At 46.5% G+C, this 26,053-nt stretch overlaps 1 protein-coding gene across 2 annotated transcripts in view; it reads left to right on the forward strand.

Annotated features, from left to right (window-relative positions):
* Positions 1-3,950: 3,950 nt before the first annotated feature.
* Positions 3,951-26,053, forward strand: part of SH2D4B (SH2 domain containing 4B) — a 59,217-nt gene continuing 37,114 nt past the window's right edge. For both annotated transcript variants that reach the window (XM_034662787.1, XM_034662788.1), the window contains exons 1-3: positions 3,951-5,330; positions 6,387-6,534; positions 19,217-19,364. In XM_034662787.1, coding sequence (XP_034518678.1) covers positions 5,230-5,330; positions 6,387-6,534; positions 19,217-19,364 — 397 coding nt within the window. In that variant the 5' untranslated portion in view covers positions 3,951-5,229. The remainder of the gene's footprint in view (positions 5,331-6,386; positions 6,535-19,216; positions 19,365-26,053) is intronic.

Consider the following 26,053-nt stretch of genomic DNA (forward strand, 5'->3'; position numbering starts at 1 on the left):
GTGCTGGTCTGAGAGTCCAGCCCGCTCCCCAGCACAAGGGGCTATTGCTTCCCGGCGCCTGAGCGCAGAGGCTCCCTCCCCCTTCCCTTTATCTTCCTATATCTGTGCTCGGATTCACAGCTCCCCGCTTCGTACCTCAATACTCAGCACTGGAGATGTTCATTTGTAGAGATCCAGATGTATCTTCCTGCGTCTCAGGCTGATTCTGTGGGTGTTCAGAATGGTCTGGTAGATATCCAGCTCGACTCGGACCAGCTGAGAAAGGGTCGCCTACTCCTCCTCCATCTTTTCTCCTCCTTGCAGAAAGTGGTTGCCTTTCTGTTCATAGAGTTTCTGCTACTCTTTTCTTCATTCTCCAGTTGCATTCATAGGTATTCGGAATGGTTTGGTAGCTCTCTCGCTGAATTCCTGGGATCAGACGAACTTTAGGTCTCCTGCTCCTCCGCCATCTTGGAAAGCGGAGCTCCCATCAATTTCTAATTTTTATATTATTATTCGGGATTATGGCCTATAAATTTTTTCTCATGATTGCAAGCTCAAAAGGAAATGAAAGTGTAATCTCAGAGCTTAAGGAATTAAGTTCTATAATTGTTAAATAAATATTTTTGACCATATTATTCAAATCTTCTCTACTAATTTTTAAAATCTACGTGATCCACCAAGTTCTGAAATAAATGTAGTAAAACTCCCCACCATATATACACTTTCAAATTCTCCTTGCATTGTTGGGAGTTTTTGTTGGATGCAGTTGTCTACTATGCTGTATGTCGTATCACGTTTTATGACTGTTCTAGTGTCTTTGTGGGGCGCTTCTTTTATTTTTTTTTATTTTATTTTTTTTTAAAGATTTTATTTATTTATTCGACAGAGATAGAGACAGCCAGCGAGAGAGGGAACACAAGTAGGGGGAGNNAGGGGGAGTGGGAGAGGAAGAAGCAGGCTCATAGCGGAGGAGCCTGATGTGGGGCTCAATCCCAGAACGCCGGGATTGCGCCCTGAGCCGAAGGCAGACGCTTAACCGCTGTGCCACCCAGGCGCCCCGGGGTGTTTCTTTTATTGTCACACAATGTTCTTCTTTGTCTTTTTTAACACATCTGTCCTTGCATTTGCCCTGTCCAACATGGCCACTCCTGCTTTCTTTTCGTTCACCTTTTCATGGTCCACTGTCACCTAGCTCTTTATTTTTAACATTTTCTTGTTAAAAAAAGTATATTTTAAAAAAAATATTTATTTACTTATTTATTTTAGATAGAGAGAGAGAGAGAGAGACTGCACATGAGAGCATGGGGGGCAGGGGCAGAGGGAGAGGGAGAGAGAATCCTAAGCAGACTCCATGCTGAGCATAGAGCCCGATGCGGGGCTTGATCTCATGACCCTGAGATCACATCCAAGAGTCGGGTGCTTGGGGGCGCCTGGGTGGCGCAGTCGTTAAGCGTCTGCCTTCAGCTCAGGGCATGATCCCGGCGTTCTGGGATCGAGTCCCACATTGGGCTCCTCTGCTGGGAGCCTGCTTCTTCCTCTCCCACTCCCCATGCTTGTGTTCCCGCTCTCGCTGGCTGTCTCTGTCAAATAAATAAATAAAATCTTTAAAAAAAAAAAAAGAATCGGGTGCTTAACCGACTGTGCCACCCAGGCGCCCCTAGATTTTATTTTTAATCACATCTGACAGTATCAGAATTTTAATGGGGGAATTAATTCTGTTTATGTTTTTGTGTTCGTGGATATTCTTAGGGTTTAGGGCTTCGGTGTTATTTGGTGTTCGTTACCTAAATCAGTTAGGGATGTGCTTGACCTTACATAATGGAATATCTGGCAAATAGTTCCTTAATTAAATCAACATTTCATATTTATATGATCATATTTCATCTGATAATGATACAACTGTATTCTTCCAAGTTCATTATTTGTCTCGAATGGCGAGCCTCTGGAGGTTACTGAACGAGTTGTATCAGCGTAGCCGCTCAGCGAAATCATCAAGGCCCCCATCTCCTCTCTCTCTCTCTTTTTTTTTAAAGATTTGATTCATTTATTTGGCAGAGATAGAGACAGCCAGCGAGAGAGGGAACACAAGCAGGAGGAGTGGGAGAGGAAGAAGCAGGCTCCCAGCAGAGGAGCCCGATGTGGGGCTCGAACCCAGAACGCTGGGATCACGCCCTGAGCCGAAGGCAGACGCCCAACGACTGCGCCACCCAGGCGTCCCTCCTTCTCTCTTTCTGCTTACTCGCCCTTACCTGCGGCTTTCTTCCTCATGGTGGCAAAGGTCTTCCCGCAATTCCTGGCTTCATGTCCTCATTCCAGGGAGGAGGAAGGAGAAAATAAAAGAAGGGTGAAGGGGTTTTTCCTAAGGAGTCTTCCCCTTCAGTTCAGAGGGGGAAAGCCCTTTACTAGGACTTCTGCTTACATCTACTTTGTCAGAAACAGGGACATTCAGTCTCTCTTACATCGATCCCTCACTAATTCTACTTGTCCTTTGAGGCTGGCATAGAAACTTGCCTCTCCTGATGCTGCGAGATCTCTGTACACCCTGAGCAGATCAGGGTTTTCTGATAAGGGAGGAAGGTGGGGCAGAGGGGCAGTGGCTGGGCACTGACGTTGTCTGCTCTAATAGCTGCATAGTGCTGGTTTTCTCTTGCCCTTTACAGATTTTTGCAAGATTGGTAAGCCTCTTTTCATTTCTCTCCCCCCACTATTAATCTGGATGTTTTATAATTTTAATAGTGTTTTATCAGTCATAACGAAGCCTGTGTTTCTCTATTACAGTGTGGCTTTTACCATGCAAAAAAGTAACAGTGCCCTCCTACATTAGTCAGGGAATTAATGCTTCCTTGGGCAATGGATAAACCCTGAAATTGCAGTGGATTAATATAAAGAAGGGTTATTTCTTGATGTGGATTGGGGAGCTCTTCTGTGTCACTGGCTTCCAAACACTGACTCAAACAATGAATCAGGTTGCTTTTTCCTTGCAATGCCACCATCTTGGATGAGATGGGCGGAGGAGAGACAGAATATGGAAAAGTCCCACAACGGCAACAGTCGCAGCCTGAAAGGGTACAAATCACCTCCTCTGACAACCATTGTCTAGAATTCATTCACATGGACACATGGAACCAAAGGGGAGCTGAGGAAAATAGTCATCTGGTGGGTTCAGGGAGGGGAAATGGGTGCCAGACAGCATGGTGGCGGTCACGGGTTGTCATTCTGGTCCCGCCCACATTGTGTTCTCCTCTTCCATATAAATACACTCACCCCCTCCTTAAGGGGGTTACCCTCAAGTCCCATGCAATCACTGCCTCCAGCCCAAAGTCCAGCCTGCATGGGCTCTGCATTGATCTCTCTAATATCTAGATGTGGCTGAAAAGGAATGTCATCCAAACACCCCCCACCTTTATGCCACAGTACTCAGCGGTAGAGCGGGGTGAGAATGTCCACTATGGGAAAGGGGAGAGTGTGCGCCCCACTCAGTCACTAGCTGATAGCATTCCAGCAGTCCTACAGGTCCGGCTCTACGGCTCTCCTGCCCTGGCAGTGAGGGGACAGCCTTCGATAAGGGTAGGACTGTGCCCTTTGGGAGGCTCCTCCTTGTTCGTCATTCCCTGTGGCCTCATCTGAAGTGAGTGTTGAGGACCACGCGCTCCTTGGACCAGTACAGCCTTTGAAACCTGCCGCCTGTTCTTTCATCGAGGTTGGGTACCCAAGGGTGGCTGATGTCTTGAACAATCAAAGGCTTTTTTTTAGTCCAGACTCAAAAACTTAGGAGGCTTCTGATCTGATTGCTTCGTGTCCCTGTAACCACATCTAAAATTCTTTTCTAGACATATTTTGCAAGTTGACTGTAATTCTCTGCCTCTATTTCCCTACAGCTCTCCTATCCTAACCAAAGGGCATCTATCTATCTATCTATCTCAGGCTCTTTGANGGGGCGGGGGCGGGGGAGGTGTTCTAGACAGCCATGCAGCCCAAGGGAGTTTGTCAGGGGGTCATCGATGTTGACCATCTGAAGAGTCTGTTGTCTCCCAGGAATGGGCCCACCATGGTCAGTCAAAGGCTGGGAGCCACGTCTGGGAAGCATGGCCAGGGTCAAACACAGGAACGCAAGAACTGAAGTGCTTGCTGGGTTCTGCTCCTTGCAGCTGGATGTCTGTGGAGCACATTCCCATGGCCGCCACAGTGTTCTGTGCCTTAGGTCACTTTCTTTACCTCAGGAGTTCTCTTGGGCTCTGTCACGCAAACTTTAAAAAAATCCCCTCTCTTATAATTTGGGCCCTAGAAGAAGGTGGTTTATCCAATCCTACAAAGTCCCAGATTTGTGTGTTCTCTCTATTCCCTTTCGTTTTTACTTGCAAAGCACTCAATTCTTTCTGGAACTCATTTCTTTCTCTTAACACCCTGCTGAACATAGCTGCTAGCAAGCAACACGTACCACCAACGTTCTGTTTTCCAATCTCTTGCCTGAGAGTGGCAGGTTTGGAAGGCGCGAGGGTCTGCCTTTCCAGTTACAGCGTCTGACAACGTTATCAGATGTTTTGCTCTTGTATTAACAGGGATCCCTAGCCATTCATTCCGCCTGTGGCTGAATGCCACCTCACTGCTAAGGCAATGACACATAGTTGATATTTCTGTTCCAGCGCTACCCTGCTTTGGGGACAGATTTCCCTTTTAGTCATGGTAATCCACGGAATCTGTGGCAACAGGCAAACCGAGAAATCTCAGTGGCTTCAATACAACACAGGTTTATTTCTTGCTAGTGTTACAGGCTGATGTGGGTCAGGAGCGTCCGCTGTGTATCTTGCAACACTGTCTCCAATTCCTTGTTTCCAGCCAGTGGACAGGAGGGAGAGCGAGAAGGCGCAGGTGCGCTGTCTCCTGCTTTTCTGTCTGCTGAAGATCTCCAAGGCGCTCGGCCGCTCTCGGCCGCCGACGCCGATTCCAGCCTTGGGCACCTGCTTCAGCGGGCTGACTTGGCAGCTGTGCTGCTCCCTGGAGGGAGTGGGAGGGAGAGGTGGAGGTGGACCTGCAATCGGGCTGATATCTTACTGGAATGCTTTTTGCAGATGACGGCGTTCTGTAGAGAGGTGTGATGGTCGTGCACCATCGGCCCGTCTAGCTCCTCCGGGGCTCATTAGAACTCAGACCTGTTTCTTCTTCCTTCCTTGTTCCTCCTGTGAGGCAGCGAGCGACAAGCACATTCAGTGGCTCCTGGGGGCAGATGGTGACGTCTGGGTCTGGATCATGGGAGAAGGCCCCGGCGACAAGCCCTATGAAGAGATCTCCGAGGAGCTCATTGCCGAGAGAGCACGGCTGCAGGCACAGAGGGAGGCCGAGGAGCTCTGGTGAGAGGTGCAGATGGGTCTTGGGTGGGGTGTGAACACAGAGCCCAGGCCGGGTCCAAGTTGAGGGACAACAGGTTGTGGGTGGGAGGGAGGCGGTGCCGGGCAGCTGGTTGACCCGGTTGAGCGCCGCCAAGATGAGGTGACCGAAGATCAGAGTCTTTATCAGGTAGGTTTTATAGGTTCAAATCCTGGCTCCACTGGTGAGTAGAGAGCTGATCTGGGGTCTCAGTTTTCACATCTGTGGTGTGGGCATTAACACTCTTTTCATCTGGACGCAGTTTGGATTCACTGAGATAATACAGATGACATGCGTTTCCTGTATTCCTCACTGAGCTGTCTCTGGGACTATAGAGGAATTTGGATTCACTTTTGTTGTCTGTTTGTTCCTCTTCCTTTTAGCTGCATTGCCACACACAATGTGGATAGTTGAGCCCCCAGTGAGATTTGGAGTCAGACTTCTCTCATAAACAACTTTTAACTTTTTTTTTTTTCGGCCAAACTTGGAAATCCATATGAAACTGATCTCAACATTCCCCCCCTACCCAGCTTTTAAGGACAATATTTTAACTGTAAAATTGTAACAATAACTCAAGACCCACCACCTAAGGTAATCACGGTGAGCATTTAGGCAACACCTTGATAAACTGATTAATATAGATCTGCAATGTTATTTAAGATTACTATATGGTACCCTATTATATGAGAAACCCAACTTATTGGTCCTGTTGATGAACATTTAGGTTGTTTGCCAATTGTTATGTTATAAAAATCCTCTAATGAATATCTTCTACCTACACTTTTGTGAACTTGAACAAGAGAAAGGACTTCTGAGTCTTTTTTTCCCTGGCTTCCTGAACAATTCGGTTGACTTATACTACCATACAGGGGAGTGACTGTTTTGTCCCAACTTTGTCAGCATTGAGTTTTTCTGCTCTTAGATAGTGGCCATTCTGATAGACCAAGAAATATTGCTCCTGGTTTTTATTTGAAGTCCTGTTGTTATGTGGTCCTTCAGTTTCCTACATGAGCTCATACCTGCTGGTGTTCTCTTGCAAGGAGACAGAAGGAGGCAGAAATCACCAAGAAGTTTCGGGATGCTCTGGCCAATGAGAAAGCCCGGATCCTGGCAGAGAAGTGGAAAGTAGAGATGGAGGACCGGAAGGCTGCCAAAGTCCTGGAGGAACGCATCCGTGAGGAGTTCAAGGGGAGCCAGGGTGTGGGGCATCTGTGTGTGGCCACCATCCCTAGCTCCCAGGCTACTGGCGCCCATCTCCCAGGCTACTTTGGCCATTGGTTGGTACTGAGAGCTTTATAAGAATAGAAATCTCACATGTCTGAGTGGGGAGGAATGTGACACCCCATTTGGGCCAATCCACTTCTCACTGGACAGATGAGGAAACGGTATTAGACAGAGGAAGGGACTTGCCAAGGACGTCGTGTAGGGGGGGACAGAAGCAGGATCAGAACTCAGACCTTCTGCCTTCCAACCCAAGGGGCATGAAAAGGGGCCCAGAAAGTGCTGAGCTTGTGGTCAGACCAGCCTGGGATCCAGTTCCAATTCTCTTGGTTAGTCCTGTGTGAACTTGGGAAGCTTGTGAACTTCTCTGAGCCTTCACTTTCTTGTTCATAATAGTAAGGTAATAACAACACCCAACTTGAGATTTTTGGAGGATTCAAGGAGGTGAAAAATGCACATTTTCTGGCCTTGGACAGGGGGTTGTTGGGAACCTTGCATACCTACTCTTTCTGGGAAAGTTCAGAGCTCGTAAAGGAGCTTTACATTGCTCTCGGGTAAGAAGTTTAGGTTGCCTAAAGAAAACTTTTTTTCTGGTCCCTATTTTGCAATTTTTTTTTCTACCTGAATAATACATTTTTGGGGGGGAGGTAGAAAACTCAGAAAATACATATAAGTGAAAAGAAGACAATAATAATCATGCTGAATCACAGCAATTATTATTATTCATGGCATTTACACATTTATACTTTTTAATAATATTTTTTCCTATAATGATTAGACAATGAGGACAGTGGCCTCAAGATCATTTATGCTGCAAATATTTTTCTCAGAGGATTTTTTTTTTTTTTTTGAGAGAGAGAACAGGGGGAGGGGCAGAGAGAGAGAGAGAATCTTATGCAGGCTCCATACCCAGCACAGAGCCTGATGCGGGCCTCCATCTCACAATCCTGAGATCATGATCCGGAAACGAAATCAAGAGTCAGATGCTCAACCGACTGAGCCACCCAGGCACCCCTCAGTATTGTTTTTTCTTAATTTTGGTTTTAGTGCTTTCAAGGGTACAGAAGATTAAAATTTTTATTACCCAACTATATCAAGCTTTAAAAAAATGATTTGTTTCATGCTAAGAAAGATCTGTGCCACCACAAGCTTGTACTAATATTAATCTGCATTGTTTTATATATCGTTCATGATTTTATTTCTTTGTACTTCCTTTTCCTGCACTTTGGAGTGTGGTGTGATGTAGGGCTGTAACGTCTCTCCTTCCACATGTCAGCACATCGTTCTGTCACCGTTTATTATATGATCAGTCCTCTCCCCTCTCGTTGCACTTGCTGCCTTGATTCTTCTTCCAAACCTTTGCTTCTCTTCATGGATTTTTTCTCCTTTGATTTTTCCTGAGTCAGATTGGCTTACTTAATGACCGTAGCTTTTAAAAGGAGTTTTAACATCTGTTAAGGTAAGAACCTATCATGGCTCTTCATTTTCAAAATGTCCTTGGCTGATTTTACCCATTTTTTTCCTTTCTACTCGAGATGCATTTGAATCCTTATGTCACTATGCTCCTCCCCCAAGCAACAAAAAAAACGCACAAGGTGATTTTAATTGAATTACATCAACGTTACGGATGTATTTGTGGGGGATGGACATTTTTTCCAATACAAGTCATTCGGTCTTCTTGTTCAGGATATGGTATGTTCTCCCGGTTACTCAAAGCTTCTTTTTGTCTTTGGTAAAGTGTTTTTGTTGTTGTGGTGGTGGTGATGGTTTTTTTTTTTTTTTTTTTTTAAACACCTGTAAATGCACTGGCCATCCAATCCCAAACGCTTGCAATAACTTATATGTAATGTTGTGCTTCCATCTTTTGGACTTTGGTAAAATTTATTGTTTTACTTAAATGCTCCACATTTCTTTTCTCATTAAACCATAGGTTTAATATTTTTTGTTGTAATTGTGTATAAGATTGTTCTTGTTACTTTAAAACCTGTTACAATTGCTGGTTACACGTTTATACTGTTATTGATCTTATTTAATTTTCCCTTGAGTTATATATATAGGTAGATAAATATTTTACTTAAGTATATATTTATATATACATACAAATATATATGTATATTTAGGAGATTCTCTCGAGTTTTTGAGGGAAGCAATATTTACTCTCAAAACATTTTATTTAAAAGTAATTTCGAATTTGCAGCAAAATTAAAAGAAAAAAAAGTACTTGTCGAGTCTCCACTGAAGTTCACCAATTATTAATGTTTGTCACATTTGTATTGTCTCTTTTCTCCTCTCCTCCATAACTGTGTCTGTACACACACAGATATATACACACACATATACACATATGTATATTTCTGTTGCTACTGCTAAATCGTTTTGCTCAGCAATTTGAAAGGAAGCTGTAGACATCATATACTCTAGCTAGGTCTTAACAAACTCTTTTCTGTAAAGTTCCAGATAGTGGAGATTTTAGGTTTTGTCAGCCACACCCTCTCTGTCACAACTACTCAACCAGGCCATTATAGCACAAAAGCAGCGGCAGGCAATATGGGTGTGGCTGTCTTTTAATAAAACTTTATTTTATTTTATTTTTTAAAGATTTTTAAAATTTATTTGACAGAGAGAGACAGAGCGCACGCCAGCGGGGCAGGAAAGGGCAGAGAGAGAGGGAGAAGCAGGGGCTTGATCCCAGGACCCCGGAATCATACCTGAGCCAAAGGCAGATGCTTAACCGACTGAGCCCCCCAGGAGCCCCCATAAGACTTTATTTTAAATGATAGACAGAGGGCAGATCTGGCCTGGGAGCCTAAGTTTGCTGACTCCTGATCAAGCCCTTCGTCCTTCAGTGTGCATCTCGCATGACTGAGGACCGTTCCCTGTGGAGCCCACAATCATCATCACACCTGTTGAAATGAAAACAGTAATTCCATAATAGTATAAAAATCCACTCAATCCCTAGCGGAGAGATGTTTGGTTTTTATCATTGGATTTTGGGTACGATTATTTGTCTGCCAGAAAAGGCAAGCAATACTTTTTCTGTGTCTCTCACAGCAAGAATCCCCTGCTCTAATCTCTGGCATCCTTCCTCCCCAGAGGTGAGCTGAGTCCCAGATGCTGGGAAGGTGGCTGCGTGGAGCTGGTGTCCTGGGGCTCAGTTCACAAGGAGATTACAGAAGGGGTTGGGTTCCCAGGGAGTTTCTGGTTGATGATCTCCTTGAGAACCTCAGTGAGACAGAGATGATAAATTGTGGGGTGTTCCGTGTGGGGGTTCATGGAGTGCTCAGTAAAGCCATGAGATTCACTAAGGGCCCCAAGTGCAGCTTGTTTGGGGGGAGGGTGGTGGTCATAGTTATAAACTCCCTACTCTCTACAAGCTTATAGGGTGCCAGGAGAGAGAGAGACAACTCAGTGAGCACCCCTCAGCCCCCACCCCGCCGGGGGGACTATGGTGGTGTGCAGAGGAGCACCTGCAGGATTCTGGGCATAAGCAGAGTGGGAAATGGAGAGGAGATACGTGGAATGGTGACTGGTCTGCTGGGGGCCGAGAAAAAAGCACGTGATGGGGGAAGCCAGACAAGAACCTAGCAAGGTAGGCTGTGGGGCCCTTGGATGCTACAACAGAGAGGCAGACGGTTGTCTGTGGGCAGAGGAGCGCTGTGAGGATCTCGATACAGAGGGACAGGGTCAGATCCACCTCTCTGAGAATGACTGGCGGCCAGGGTGTGATGCAGGGGATGAAGGCGTGGGGGGAGGGAGAGGCCAGTGAGGAGGTTTTTGTGGTAGTCAAAGCGGCCACCGATGAGTCGGATGGTGGCGAGATTCAGGGGGATGGACACAGAGAAACAGTGGAGGTGAAATCAGCAAGGCTGGACATCAATCAGATGCTGGGGTGAGGGGACCGAGGAGCAAAGGCGCAGAACCCAGGCTGAGGAGCAAGGAGAGGGCACTACCCTGTTGCAGAGGCGAGCTGGCAAGGGGGGTAAGCTTGGGGGGCAGAGAATGTGCCGGCTGGGCCCAGGGGCTTTGTATTTTGTGCCACCAGAAGCAGACTTTGGGGTGGGGGCTGGAGGAGGGAGGAGACGCTGGAAGGGAAGCCGCTAGTGGGGGGTGTCGGCCAGCTCCCGATGACTGGCTGCCTGTGTCCAGGATGCAGGCGGGTTCTGTGAATTCTCCTGATCACAGTAGAGATAAGAGCGAAAATCCCTTTGAGAAAATGTGGGGAGAATCCCAGAATCTTGCCTGAGGTTAAAGAGGGAACTTCAAAATAGAAGGTACAGACAGCTGGAAACCTGTTTTTAAAAACCGTTCTGCAGTGTCTGGCACCTTTGAATGCAATTTACATGCATATGAAAGTGCTTGTTCCTCTGGAAAGAAAGGGGATCAAGAGGCCAGATAGAATTTGCATATTTTCTCTGCTTTCTTAACTCATAAGACTGCTTTTGGCTGCGTCTTCCTCTGCTTAAGACCACAGAATGCTGAGGATAAGGCTGGTGCTCTCTCCTTCTGCCTTAGGCTCCCTCCCTTCCCAGTGCTCCAGATAAGGAGAGGCGCAGTTGGTAGAGTTACATTGTCCTCTGATTCTGCACCACTTCCTATTCAAGGCGACTCATTCTCTTCTTGTTTTTTCCTCCATTAAGGCTGGAGTTCATCTTGGCCCTTCATGCCATCTTGTACGACTATAAAACAACACCCACCTTATTTCCAATAGGATTATCAGTGGGGGACACTTTCCCCTTTCCAGCTTTCTCTAGAAAATGGGAGGCTTGACCTCAGTTTCTCTTGGACGAGGCTGGAATCAACAAGACAACACAATGTGGTTTACCCTTCCCCTCTCAACGATCATCACAAACCCTGTGTTACCTTCTTCTTGGTCATTAGTTCACTCACTCCTCCGGGCAGTGTTTGCAGAGCACCTGCTCTCCGCTAGGCCCCGTGCTGGGGGCTGTCGACGGAAGAAGGACAGACACAGGCATGGCCTGCCCTTTCGGAGTACATCATCTTGAAAAGCATGATGGTATTATTTGGGCCTGATGAACAACTGAAGGGGCTTGGGACAGCCCTCCTGCCGCTAGAATGTGCCACTTTGGCCCGCGGAGCTGAAGGCAGTTGAGACCCCCAGGGCTCAGGAGAAACTATTGCCCCACCCTCTAACTACATATAAGAATCTAAATGGGGGATCTTAACAGATATATTTTATCTGAGTGACCCATCAGTATGGCAGGGCAAACATCTAATTACCTGCTCTTATCTTTATTGCCCTGTGAATTGCATTCCTTTCTTTTGAAATCCCTGACCCCTACTCCCCTTCTCCTAAGTTCAGGGTGACACATATCCCTCATTTTGCCTGATAGTCTCCCATATCTGCGTGCTTTTCTTGTATGTACGTTATGACATCTGATTTTCTCCTGTTAATCTGTCTCATGTCAATTTGATTCTTAGTCCAGCTAGAAGGACCCTTGAAGGGGACAGGAATTCTTGTTCCCCAACACAACAAAAATGACTGTGCCTTCCAGAAAAGTGTCTGTCTCGGTGACAGTTTTCATGGGGATGAGGTGTGGGCTCCTGCGGCGTGGCGTTAGCCATGGGTTCACAGGAGACGGGGGATTGAGTAAGGCGGAGGGCTCCGAGGGCTTTGGAACTGCCAGAAAAAACCATGGATTCCTAAGGTAGAAAAAGAGAGTGTTTGCCCATCTGTCTTTTGGCTGCATTGGCCTGTGGAGGCCACACTTAAAGATGGACTTTTCGTCAGGGCTCATGGAGGAGCCGAAGGATTCTGAGAGCAGCCGCAACAGAGGAAGTTTCCAGGCAACTTCAGCTGTGAGGGCTGAGGCATTTCAGCAAGACCGTGGAGGGAAAGATGCAATGCTTTCTATCTGTAGCCGCAAAATGTTTTCTTTTGTTGTCCCCAGCCCTGTGAGGAGCTTGTCTTTGTCACAGTAAGTGGCTGGTTATTTTCCTCAGAGCTGGAGGCGGCAGGTTCCTGGCTCCCAGACTACTGTTCACTCTGGGGCGAAGAAGATTGACTGAACAGTGTGGCTTTGCCATTTATCATTTATTTATTTGTGGGTAGTTCCCCCCGCAACTTTACTGAGCTGCAATTTTTTAGTAAAAGTTGTATATATTGACCATGTGCAATGTTTTAGCCTACGTAGACATTGCAAAATGACCATTATCAAGACAATGAACACATCTGTCACCTTACCTGATGACCTCTTTGGTGTGTGGTAGGAACACTTAAGATCTACTTTCGCAGCAAATTTCAAGTATACAGTATGGTATTAAGTGTAGGCACCGTGCAGTAAGTCCAGAATGCATTCATCCTGCATACCTGAAATTTGGTACCCGTTCGCCAAACACAAGGTAAGTGTCTACTGACCAATGAACGGATAAATAAAATGCGGTATGTATACGTGATATATATATAATGGAATGTTATTCAGTCTTAATAAAGAAGGAAACCCTGCCATTTGTGACTACATGGATGAACTTGGAGAGCATTATGCCAAGTGTCCGTCATGCCCCTTCTCTGGGGTGCCTTCTCCTTGTGACAGGAGGAACTGTGTCACCCTAAAATCCTATGTTGAAGACCTAACCATGCTATCTCAGAATGTCAATGTATGTGGAGGTAAGGTCTTTAGAAAGGTCATAAGTTAAGAAGAGGTCTTCAGGGTGGGCCCTGATTCAGCATGGCAGGTGTCCTTAGAAGAAGAGGAAATTTGGACACAGATTTGTGTATGCACAGCGGACTGGACGTGTGAGACACAGGGAGAAGATGGTCCATCTACAAAGCGAGGAGAGAAGCCTCAGAAGAGACCCACCCTGCCTCTATAGTGACGGCCTCGAGAGCACACAAGTGTCTGCGGTTCAGCCTCCTGGTTTGTGGTGCTTTGTCACGCAGCCCGAGCAAGCCAGTATACCCCTTCTCTGGCCCGGAAGGTAGGACCAGGGGGTTGAAGCCCCTCTGGCTCGGAGAGGCCTTGGCTGACTGTATTTTCCCTGAGACCTGCTCCTGCCTGGAAGACCCTCCCTGGGCAGGTGCCAGATCTGAAGAGCCGGGGTGGACGCTGTCTTGGTCGGTGCCCCGTGTATTGGGTGATGTGACAACCTGGGTCAGAGATGAGGGGGCTGAGGTGGAGGGGGCAGGCATGGGAAATTCATGGCATACACTGCAGTGCCGTGCTGGGGTGGGGAGGATTTTTGCTCTGCTGAGATGCCGGCGATTGCCAAAGTGAGCTTTTTCTTGTGGCTTTGAGCTAAAATTTCTGCTTCGGAGTCAGACTTTGGTTCCAATTTTGCATCTGTCATCAACTCTCAGCTCTGGCATTTCCCATCCAAGCCCATGTCCCTCCTGACCCCACATTCCCCTCCACCTGCCACTCCCTATCTCTGCTCCTGTCTGCAGAGGATGTCCCCAGAGGGCTGTCTGCGGTCATTTCCACTCCCTTCCCCATGCCACCTGGATGGCTGCCCTTCCACCCCACCCGGCAGCTCTCCCATCACGTCCTGAGGCCATGACCTGCCTGCCATCCCTTGTCGCTTCTCTGTCCTTATCTTCTGTGATCTTCTGGCCTGAAGCTCAGTTTACCACTCCCTTTTACTTGAAGCATTCTCTTTCTTGGCTTCCCCAACAGACATCACCCCTTCTGGGTTTTTAGGTTATCTGTTGGCTTTCCTTCTCAGCCTCCTTTCCTGGCTTGAGCTCTTTCTCTCAACTTTTAAATGGTGGAGTGGCCCAAGACACTCTGGTTGTTCTCTCTCTCTCTTTTTTATTGTTATTGTTGAAGTATAATTGACATACAGCGTTATATGAGTTTCAGGTGTGCAACATAGTGTTTCAACAATTCTCTGCATTAGGCAATGCTCACCACAGTAAATGGAGTCACCCACCATCTTTCACCCTGCAACGTTATTACGGTTTTATTGACTATATTCTCTATGCTGTACTTTCATCTCCGTACCTTATTTCTGGTTGTTTTCTCTAGTCTGCATTCTTGCTCTCGGTGATAGCATTAGGTCCTGTGGCTGAGAAACACCATCCCTACGCAGATGACTCCTGAGCCACTATCTTCCACTGAGCTTGCCCTTAAGCCCCAGGCTCATGCATCCCGCTGCTAATGGCAGGCCTCTGGGATATCAGATGGCATCTCGAACTCATCAAATATAGAGTTTTGACTTTTTTTCTTCCAACCACAGTGGATGATGCTATACTCAAACATGCCAAGCCCATTTGCAATGCTGGGTCCATTGTGCTTGTTGTTTCCTCTGCCTGGAAATTTCTTCTCCCCGATACTCACTTATTGGCGTTCTTCTTACTATTCAGTTGTCGGATCACAGCGACCCTTCTGAGAGGGTCCTGAGGCTGGAGCCTCCTGAATTCTCTCTGTCCTTTCCCCTGTTTTAATTCTCTGCAGACTGGTTATTATTTTCTGATATTTCTTGATTTTTATTTGTCTGGTGTGTTTCGCCCCCTGGAAAGGCCAGTGCTGAGGTGGGGCTGGTGTGTGTCTTGGCCACTGCTCTGTCCCCAGAGCCCAACGCAGGCCTGAGCCTCTGCGTGCTCTGTGTTTGGTGAGTGACCACGTGAAGCCACTTCACTTCCTTTGTCCTCGAGCCCAGCTCTTGAGAGTGACTCATCAGGAAGTGGGAAGTTTGTCTATTCCTTTGGATTAAAAAATGGATTGTCGAATTAGAAGAAAATCCTTAATCTATATTGTTTCAGAAGAAAAAAAAAGAGTTGTCTTTTTTTATTAAATGAGGGATTAAAAACTCAGTGACCTCCTTCCCACCCCAACTCTTGTTGATCCATTTAAATAGTAGCAAAGGACTGAAAAAGTTCTAAAGTCCCCAGAGAGAGAAAATGAGAAGCAGGAACAGATAAGAAAGTGTTCCCTGACATTTGGAGGCTGGGAGACAGAGTGGTGAGGGGTTCAGCCAGGAGCCTGCAGGAAGGAGTGGGTGGGTGGGTAAGCTGGCTCAGTCTGGGTCCCCCTGTGGGCCCAGGGCCTGGAGGCACCAGCATTGTGAAGCGGGGAGGTCAGGTTGGCGACCAGTTTCTCCGTGGAATGGCTGACCCTCATGTCCCCATTTTCACCCATTTCTCCCAGGCTACTGCCTCCCTCCCTCCGAGCAGAAGGAGATGGGGAGTAGGGAGAGGCTCAGAGCTCAGTGTGTCAGGCTGAATGGAGAGAGCAGGCGAGGGGCCGATGGGAAACAGGAGGATTAAGGAAAGGTCTTACGTTTAACAGTGAGTAGCCTGAGCCGTGGGACACCTGCAGCCTGGGTTGCCTCTGGGAGGCACAGGGCCATGCAAATTTTTTTTTTTTAAAGATTTTATTTATTTATTTGACAGAGAGAGAGACAGCCAGCGAGAGAGGGAACACAAGCAGGGGGAGTGGGAGAGGAAGAAGTAGGCTTCCAACGGAGGAGCCTGATGTGGGGCTCGATCCCAGAACTCTGGGATCACGCCCTGAGCCAAAGGCAGATGCTTAATGACTGAGCCACCCAGGCGCCCCAGGGCCATGCAAATTTTTGCATGGTGTCTTTGTTTATCATAAATTCTCAATTTGAACCACATAAAATCAGCCTGTCAGCTCTGTTCTGGTGACCCAATCTCATGCAATCCTGTGATAAAAATAAGGTGCCGGCCGGGAGGGTTCATTGGCTTGCTAGTCCACCCCCCTGGAACCATGGCCTGGCCACTGGATTCCAGGATGATTCCATAAATATGAGTCCTGGAGCCCCTGGGGCCATATGGTTAACCCCTTTCATGAAGGAGAGGGTCAGAGAGCACCCCGAGGGGGAGACACAAGAGACTAGGGCTCCTGCAGGACCTGGTCTGTACTTACCTTACCTGGTTACTACTGCTGCCCCTGCCAGTCCTGGGAGGACTCTTTGTGGCCACTGCTGGGGGACACAAAGGGGGATGTTTGCAAAGAAGGCATTTCAAGGCATGGTGTTCCCATGAAATGTGGGGTGCAAGCCAGGGGTTCTGCTTGCTAGGGTCTCAGGGCTGTCCTGCCTGCAGCCTGCCTTCCCCACAGACTTCGGTATGCTGGTGCTCAGACACCACCTAGTAGGATGGAGGAGAAAACACGGAATAATCTCAGAACAGAGCACCTCTAGATGCTTACACTGGAGTATTGAGTATTTTCCTCCATGAAATGGCTGATTCCTCATGCAGTCATCCTGGAGTGAAGCCCACCTCCCAGGGAAGTCCTGTCTACACACTCTGAGTCTCCCATCCGTATAGTTATTTTCTGTCTTGAATACAGACAGCCAGGAAACATCAGACATCTAAGGAAAGCCTCCAACACCAAAGACAGGCAACACGTAAAGCATACTTTAAAGGAAAAAAAAAAGCAAAAAACAGAGGAAATAGATATAAATCAAAATATAGGGGTGGGGGGGAGAAAGCTCTAAAATCCTCAGAAATGAAACATTACGCTCTTGAAACCAGGACAGGGTGCAATGAAGCAAAAAGGAACAACCAAAGACTAAGAAGGAGGGCTTGGGAATTACAAGTGCAATGTAGCAATAAAAAATGTAGCAGTAGATTTAGACAATAAAATCAGTGAATCAACCAGGAAGTAGAATAGCAAAGGCAGGAGAGAGAAAATAAGAGAGAAATGCTCAGGCTTCTAGAGGATCAAGTCGAGGAGTCCAGCATTTGACAATCAGGAGTTCTAGAGAGAAAAACAATGAGAGGAGAAGAAATTACCCAAGAAATTCTAGGCCAAGGTGTATTAGACTGGAAAGATCCGAGACTTCAGGCAGAAAGCTCCTTGAGTGCCTAGCATGATCGATGAAAGAAAATCCCCACCAAGACGCATCATTTAACGATGTTCAGAACATCAGCGATAAAGAGAAAAATTCATGTCTCATGCAGAAGATGGAGAGTCCAAGTGGCAGTATTGGATGCTGGGAAGTCAAGTCTTCCAAATTCTGCTTTAAGAAAGTGATTTTCAATTAAATTCTATGCTCAGCCAAATTAACAATTATATCTGAAGGCAGCATATAGATGTTTTCAGACAAGACTCAGAGAGTGTCTCTCCGTGCATCCATACCTGAGAAGTCCTGCAAGCTATGTTGTTGCAAAATGACAAAGTGGCCAAAAAAAGAACATGGAACAAAGAAACAAGAGCTTCAACTTGGGGAGGACTGAGAAATGAGTCCCCAGTTGGATGGATGGACAGGAGACCTGGATAACAACCAACTGAGATGGGAGAAGAAGGAAGGCTGGCATCTGGGGACGGTGGCAACCCTTGGAAAAAAGATAACTGCTGTTTATCTGTTATAAAAAGAGACACAGAGAAAGATTTACGACAGACCTTAGAGAAGTTGGGCAATTTCAACATTCAGCTTCAGGATAAAACAATTACGAACTCGGGAAAGAAAAAGCCATCATACTACCATATGTTACTGAATATAAGATGCTGTATTAGTTAAGTGCTGATTTAGTAATCATTATTTTAAGAAGAAAGAAAAAAAACCGTTGCCTCTTAAAAAGGCAGCTTGCAAGTCGTGAGACGTAGCTGTGTTTCAGAGATATGTTAGAAAGTTACAGTACTTACTTCTTATGATTGGTGAACACAGCATCCTACTTTGGCTTTGCAGTGAACTATATATACACCAATTATTGATTTCACCACAAATTGTGATGTTGTTATGGTAAGGGTGAGGAGAGGAAAAGTCTGGGCCTGTCCCTGTGTGGCAAACGTGAGTGCCCAACACTCAAGTACCAAAAAAGAAAAGCAGTAGTTTAATGTCTAGAATTGATAAATCAAAAAATTAGCTGCATGATCCAGACAGAGACGTCAGCGCATGAAGGGACAGCTAAAATAATTGAGAATCGTGACCTCTGGGCACTGGGTGAGGGCGGGGTAGTTTGCGGTGAAGTGGTCTGGAGAATTGCTGGATTTGAAAACGAGCCTTTAGCATATAATGCACATGTGACACCTGCGGGTTACTTTGGTGTGAACAAACGTAGAGGGAAATATGCGCACGCGCGCGCACACACACACACACACACACAGCCTTTTGGATCTTCGGAGTGGGACAATTGGAGATGGGGGGCCCCCAAACCTGCTTGTCTTTGAAATATCTTATCCAGACAGAAGGTTAAGACATGATCATATCCTGCTTAATTGGCCTCCAAGAAGAATGGTACCCACCCTCCCCCTCCCCCAGAATGTAAGTGTGGCCAAGGGTGGCCCAGCATCCTCGGATCTTTGCAGAAAGCTTTGGAGTCTACAAATTATTCCACGTATATTTATTTAAGATTTATATATTTATTTTGGGGGGAAGGGGCAGAGGGAGAGGAAGAGAGAATCTCAAGCAGACTCCCCGCTGAGTGGGGAGTCCAACAGAGGGCTTGATCTCACAACCCTAAGATCATGATCTGAGCTGAAACCAAGAGCTGGTAGCTTAACCAACTCAGCCACCCAGGTGCCCCTGTTCCACGTATTTTAAGCGGTTTGATCCTTACCGCAGCCTTGATCAGGCCAGACTATGGCCATTTCATGTGTCAGGGACTGTCCTGAGCTGCCACCACGGGCCCACCTCACCCTGAGACAGCCCTGCCTGGCTGCAGTGCCACAGGGGCACTTTCTTTCTTGTGACCTAACGTCGTTCTGTCCCCCTGATATTTTAGAGGAAAGAGGAAGAGGAGAGGAAGCGAGGAGAAGAACAGATTCGCCTCCAGGAAGAGCAGAGGGCGAAGGAACTCTACTGGACCCTGAAACAGGCCCAGCTGCAGAGCCATGCCAGCGAGAACGAGGAACGGGAGTGGGAGGAACAGCGTGAGTAGACCAGCCTGGCTTCCCACCCTCTCTCCTCCCCCTTGGCTATCTGTGGGGTCATCCTTCCGGGTCACACATTCATCCCCGAGGCCTTTACCTGGACCAGCCTTGTAGGGGGGCCCTGTCAAGGACCCAGAAGATGAGGGCTCCACCCCCCAGGACCTTATTCATATGCTGATGGAGGAGATTGCTTACACGAAAAAAGAAAACCCTACATTGACTGTGTTACCAATACTTTACTGGCTCTGGGCTAAGTCCTGGGCACCCAGAAATGAGGGATCATGGTGCTTATCTTGGAGGAACTCGTAGTCCATTAGGGAGACAGACACACAGGGTCCTGGTTTTGAAAAGTACCACTACTGTTGGAGTACGGAGTGGCTATCCCGGTGGGCTTCTGGAGGCAGCATGACGAAGCGAAGCTTGATGGGGGCACAGGAACAACTGAGGTGAAGAGGCAGGAGAAGGAGAGGGTCTCCAAGACGGAGGCCTCAGCAGACGTAAGGGCATGGTGATGGGAATGGGATGTGCTTGGAAGGTGGAGGTGTATGGGGCCCGCTACAAAGGCTACAAAGCTTGGAGAGTGTCTGGTAGAGAAAAGTTGGTGGGGGGAGAGAGAAGGCGGAAGCAGATTTGAAGGGTGGTGTTTCAGTATGGGCTTGGGGTTCGTTTGAATCAGGTATGGTAACACCTGGATCATATGGATAATATGGAAATGATGACCTTGCCGCAAGAAGTTATTACTCAGGGGGTCAGGGCACGCCACGTGGGACTACAGGGAGAAGCACCAGGGCCCATCAGGAGGTGGAGGGAGCTGGGGCATGATGTGGGCAGGAACTTTTCTTGTGGTTTGCTTGGGGCAGGTAAGGCCAGGCAGGGGAAGCAGGTGTAGGATTGGCTGGTCTGAATAATGTCTGCAGGCTCTGGGGCACAGGGCTGTCTCTAGTTGTCTGACGTATGGCCTGTCACCCTGGGGTAATGAGGGTAGGTGGACAGTGCCCCTGATGGTAAGAGCTAGATAGAGGAAGTGATCGGAATATTTTGGATTGGCTGGTTTGCAAATGAAAGGCACACTTGCGGGTGAGTCCTTTAGTATCTTTAGGAATTGGCCAACCCTGGGAGGCCAGTCTCTCTCGCCTCGGCAAGGTCCCAGAAGTCGAAACATCGAGAAAATGAAAAGGCATGGTTCATGCAGGTGGGCAGTGGGCCGCTTGTAAAGGTGGGTTTGGGGGTGAGAGAGAGGAGGATGATGTTGCAGTGGTGCCCCTGAGAGATGACTGGAGCCAGGGCTGCGGCAGGCGTAACGCAGATGGGGCGTGATTTCTACTCGCCAGCCCTCTGGTCCTCGGCCTTTCTCAACCACACGCCAGAGTCATTCAACAGACTCGAAAAAAAATTGAAATACAATTCACACAACATAAAATTCACCCTTTAAAAGTGTACAGTTTAGTGGCTTTTGGAATACTCACTGCCTTGTGCAAACCATCACTGCTATTACTTCCAGAGATCTCCTTACTACAAAGAGAAACTGTCCCCATTGGTTATTCCTTCTCCCGCCACACCTCAGGAAGCCGCTAATCTAATTTCTGCACCTATGGATTTGCCCATTGTGGATATTTCATATAAATAGAATCATACATGATGTTCATTCACTCATTAGTTGATGGGCCTTTGGGTGTTTCTACTTTTGGGCTATTATGAATAACGTTGCTCTGAACATTGGGGTATTTTTTTGTGGTTCTTGAATATGTGTTTTCTACTGAAAAAATCATTCATTAACAGAAATGTACAAACCCATGAGTAAATAATGTAATGACAAAGGACTATTTTTGTGAAAAGTGTTTTTTTTTAAGTGTTTTTAAAACATCCGTAGATTTCAGTGCAAAAATGTATCCCTGGCACCTCTTAAAACAGAAAAACAAGCTCAAAACAATGGAGTGGTGTCAGGAAGCTAGCTATGCTCTGCGCCATTGTCAATGGCAAGTGGACACAATCCATACACGTGGATCTTGCCCAGCTGTTCATGTCTGTGGAAGAGGAGCCCCAACAAAAGAGTCCCTGGGATGTGAAAGCTGGTGTACCTTTGTGTGAACATATAATTTTCAGTTGTCTTGGGTATGTAACTAGGAGTGGAATTTCTAGGTCATATGGTAACCCTGTGTTTCATATCTGAGCAGCTGCCATATTGTCTTCCAGAGCTCCCGTACCAGTTACATCTGAACAAGCAATGTATGAGGGTTCCAGTTTCTTCCCATCCTTGCTGATGCTTGGTATCTTTTGTCTTTTTGATAATAGATGTCCTAACGGGTGTGAGGTGATATCCCATTGTGGTTTTGATTTGCATTTCCCTGGTGATTAATGATGTTGAGCGCTTTTTCATGTACCTGTTGGCCATCTGTAAGTCCTTTTGAAAAAATAACTATTCGGGTCCTTTGCCCATTTTTTAAATTGGGTCATTTGTTTTTGGCTATTGAGTTGTGTGGATTCCCATATATTTTGGACATCAACCCCTTACTGGGTATGTGGTTTATAAATATTTTCTCCTATTCCGCAGGTTGCCTTTTTGTTTTGTTGATGATTTCTTTTACTGTGCAGAAGGTTTTTAATTTGACATAATCTCACCTGTTTATTTTTGTTTTTGGTGTCATATCCAAAAAAAACATCACCAAGACCAATGTCAAGGAGCTTTTTCCCTATGTTTTCTTCCAGGTGTTTTACAGTTTCAGGTCGTACATTTAAGTCTTTAATCCATTTTGAGTTGATTTTTGTGTTTGCTAGGAGATCAGGGTCCAATTTCATTCTTTTGCCTGTGAATATCCAGTTTTCCTAGCACCATTTTTTTGAAGAGACTGTCTTTCCCTATTGTGTATTCTTGGTGCCTTTGTTGAAAATTATTTGACCTTATATGCGTAAGTTTATTTCTGAGCCCTATATTCTTTTCTGTTGGTCTATATGTCTGTTTTCATGTGAGTACCACACTTTTTCGGTTACTATAGCTTTGTAATTTAATTTGAAGTCAGGAAGTGAGAAGCTACGAGCTTTGTTCTTCTTGCCCAAGATTGCTTCAGCTATTCAGAATCTTTTGTAGTTCCATACACATTTTGGGATTACTATTTTTTTCTATTATCTGTGAAAAATGCCACTGGAAATTTAATAGGGATTGCTCTGAATCTGTACATTGCTTTGTGTAGTATGTATATTTTAACAATATTAATTCTTCCAATCCATGACAACAGGGTATCTTTGCATTTATTTGTGTCTTCTTTAACTTCTTTCATCCATGTCTTATAGTTTTCAGTGTCCTGGTCTTTTGTCTCCTTGGTTAGATTTATTTCTAAATATTTTACTCTTTTTTTTTTCTTTCCAAGTTTCTATTTTAATTCCAGTTAGTGGGGTGCCTGGGTGGCACAGTCGGTTAAGCATCCAACTCTTGGTTTTAGCTCAGGTCATGCTCTCAGGGTCCTGGGCTTGAGCCCCACGTTCGTCTCCATGCTCAGTGTGGAGTCTCTAAAGATTCTCTCTCTCCTCCCTCTGCCCCTCCCATTCATGCTGTCTCTCTCTCTCTCTCTCTCTCAAATAAATAAATAAAATCTTGAAAAAATAAATTCCAGTTAACCTACAGTGTAATATTAGTTTCAGGTGTAGCATTTGGTGATTCATCACTTACGTATAATACCCAGTGCTCATCACAAGTGCCCTCCTTAATACCCATGCCTATTTCACCCATCCCAGTGCTATTGTGAGTGGGGTTGTCTTACTAATTTCTTTTTTGGATATTCATTGTTACTGCATAGAAACAGAAATGATGTTTGTATGTTGATTTTGTATCCTGCAACTTTACCAAATTGGTTTATTAGTTCTAACAATTTTTGGGTGAAATATTTAGGGTTTTCTATATGTAAAGTCATGCCACCTGCAAACAGAGACAATTTTACTTATTCCTGTCTGATTTGGATGCCTTTTACTAATTTTTTCTTGCTTAATTTTTGTGGCTAGGACTTCCAGTATCACGGTGAATAAAAGTGGAGCCAGTGGGCATTCTTGTCTTGCTCCTGATCTTAGAGCAAAAGCTTTCAACCTTACACTGTCATGTATGATGTTAGCTGTGGGCTTGTCATATACGGCTTTTGTTATGAGGTACATTCTTTCTATACCCGATTTGTTGAGAGTGTTTATCATGAAAAGATGCTGACTTTTGTCAAGTGCTAGTTCTGCCTCTACTGAGATGATCATACGATTTTTATTCTTTTCGTTAATGTGGCGTATCATAGTTACTGATTTGCGGGTGCTGAGCCAGCCTGGCATCCCAGGAATCAATCGCACGTGATCGTGGTATATAGAGCATTTGGAAAGGCCCTGCGGAGGAAATGGCATTTGGTTTGGGAGAAGTGGGGAAGTGCAGAAGCAGGGAAGGGCCTCACAGCAGAGGGAGCAGCACGGAGCAAAAGCAAGGTCATGGTGTGCCCAGGATGCCGTGCTTGTTTCCCTGTGGCTGCAGCCTGAGGTTCATGGTGAACAAAGGTGAAAGTGGGAAAGGGGAGATGGGGAAGAGCCAAGGAAGAACTCACTCATTTAAATTCAGAATGGAAGAAGAGATAGGAGAAAAGAAGGCAGGACAAAGCTTTGCACTGAAAAAATAGTGAACAAAGTGAAGTCACATGAGGCTACTCTAGTGTGGGAGAAGGAGCACTGGACTGGGAGTCCTGCCCTAGCTGTGCCACTGACTCATGTGACTGGGAGCAAGTTCTTGCTCGGCTGTTCGGCGTCTTCATTTGGAAAATGGGGGTAATTCCGTTGAGTGGAGGCTTGTCGGGAGGGACAGTAAGAGGGAGGAAGTGCCACGCAGGAGTGTGCCTCTTTGTAGCGACACGGTGAGGTGGACCGTTAGCGCCAGGCAGGTGTTTCCTGAGGGAGGCCGACTGGGGATCATCTGGCCCAAGTGCTGTCTGACTGCTAATTAATGCACCAGGTGACAACGAAAAGTGGAAAAACCTCCAAAAGACCAAGAAAATGTGATAATGCAGGCCCTACGATTTTGGTTCTTTTCTTTATGCTTCCTTAAAGAATGATGAGCTCAACTCTGGAGGCTGTCATTCAAAACCAGCAAAGCCACTCTGCACTCAATTAATTTAATATGAACGATTATAGTGGGCCACTAACCTACTGGGAGCAGCAGTTTTTGATAAAACACCTAAATTAAATTCTCCAAGTTAGGGGGGAAAAAGGGCATTGTTTCCTTTAGTATCATTTGAATACAGAGTTCGTTATTCAGTTCCAGTAACAGAGCAGGCTGTGGCTTCTGAGAAGCTCTGAAAATCCCAGGCAGAAATTAATTAATTCTCAACTGCAAACTTGTAGGAGTGTGGAGTTAGGTGATGTCTAGTTGCCCAGAGATTTGGAGAAGAGCCAGCATGACTTGGTAAATGATACTATTTCCGAATATTGGAAGTGTGTTCTGGTGAACCCCTCCCCTCCTTCCTCGACCTTGCCATTCTGGTGTGGCCCCTCCCCCACAACTTGTACTCTGCTTGTGTCACGCTTTGCCGTGTAGTCAGAGCCCAGGGAGAAATATGTGTGCTCAGACCCAGGATGGAGTCCAGCTATGTTGGTTGCATTCTCTTTGTTCACAGAAGAGAGAGCGCTCTGGAGTCTGGGTTTAACATGGATGAGTCTACGATGCTGTGTGCTGGAGGGGAGATGCCGTCTGGTCCCGGGATGGGGTGGGGTGGAGCCGAATGTGGGGCTGGAGGGAAAGGTAACACAAAGCAGGGCCGCTCTGTGCACTGATGGCCTGGTAAATGGTGCTGTGTCTCTCGACAGGACCAGTTCCAGTTGTTCTCCTGCTCCAAGTGCCCCATAGGTTTGGTTTTACAACTCAGAATAATGCCAGCCTGAGTCCCCATGTGCTCGATTCATATCCTGCATGGGCTTCTCTCTCCTCTTGAATTGCTCAAGAATCTCTGGGGGCTTTCCGTTGTCCTCACGCAGAGTCATTCCTAGGTTCATACTGGTGCTGCGGGGAGCACCCTGGTCTTAAGGAACCTCTGAAGTTGCATCTGGTGGCCACAGGGGGTCACTGTTGGCAGCCATCAGGAATCCGGACTTGGGTGGTGGGGACCTCGGAGGCCTCAGAGTCAGGGAGAAGAGAGTGCTCCTTCCCTTGGCCTACATTTGGCTATGGGTGAGCCTCACTTCTTTCCCTGAGGCTCATGTCTCAGGGGCCATCATCTTGGTGCCAAACCCACCCGTTCCCCAGGCGATAGTTGCTCCAGCAGGTTGAGTCCCCAGGAGTCTGTGTGCACAGCCTTCGATTTCTGGACTGCCTATTGTCCTTCCTCCGGGGGCAGGAAGCCTCCCCGTTTCACAAAATTTTCATTTTCCCCATTTGTCGGATGAGAGCTCCTGACACTACCCAGCCTCTACCCCATACCAATTCCCCACCTCCACCCCTTTCTGCCTTATGTGGGATGGACCCTTTCTGAAGGCAGCATTCCAGTCCCCTTACCTCACAATGAAGACAGCAGTAACAAGAATATATAATATTTAATGAACCTCTACTCTGTGCCAGAGCTGTCCAAGATCCTTCTATGAAATATCTCATTTACCTCATTTACAGAGCAACTCTACAAAGTCTCCACCCCATGAGGAGAAAAAGTGTAGATAAGGTAATTTGAGTTGTCCAGTGTCACGTG

Source organism: Ailuropoda melanoleuca, chromosome 6 (genome assembly GCF_002007445.2).
Source record: "Ailuropoda melanoleuca isolate Jingjing chromosome 6, ASM200744v2, whole genome shotgun sequence".
Lineage (NCBI taxonomy): Eukaryota > Metazoa > Chordata > Mammalia > Carnivora > Ursidae > Ailuropoda > Ailuropoda melanoleuca.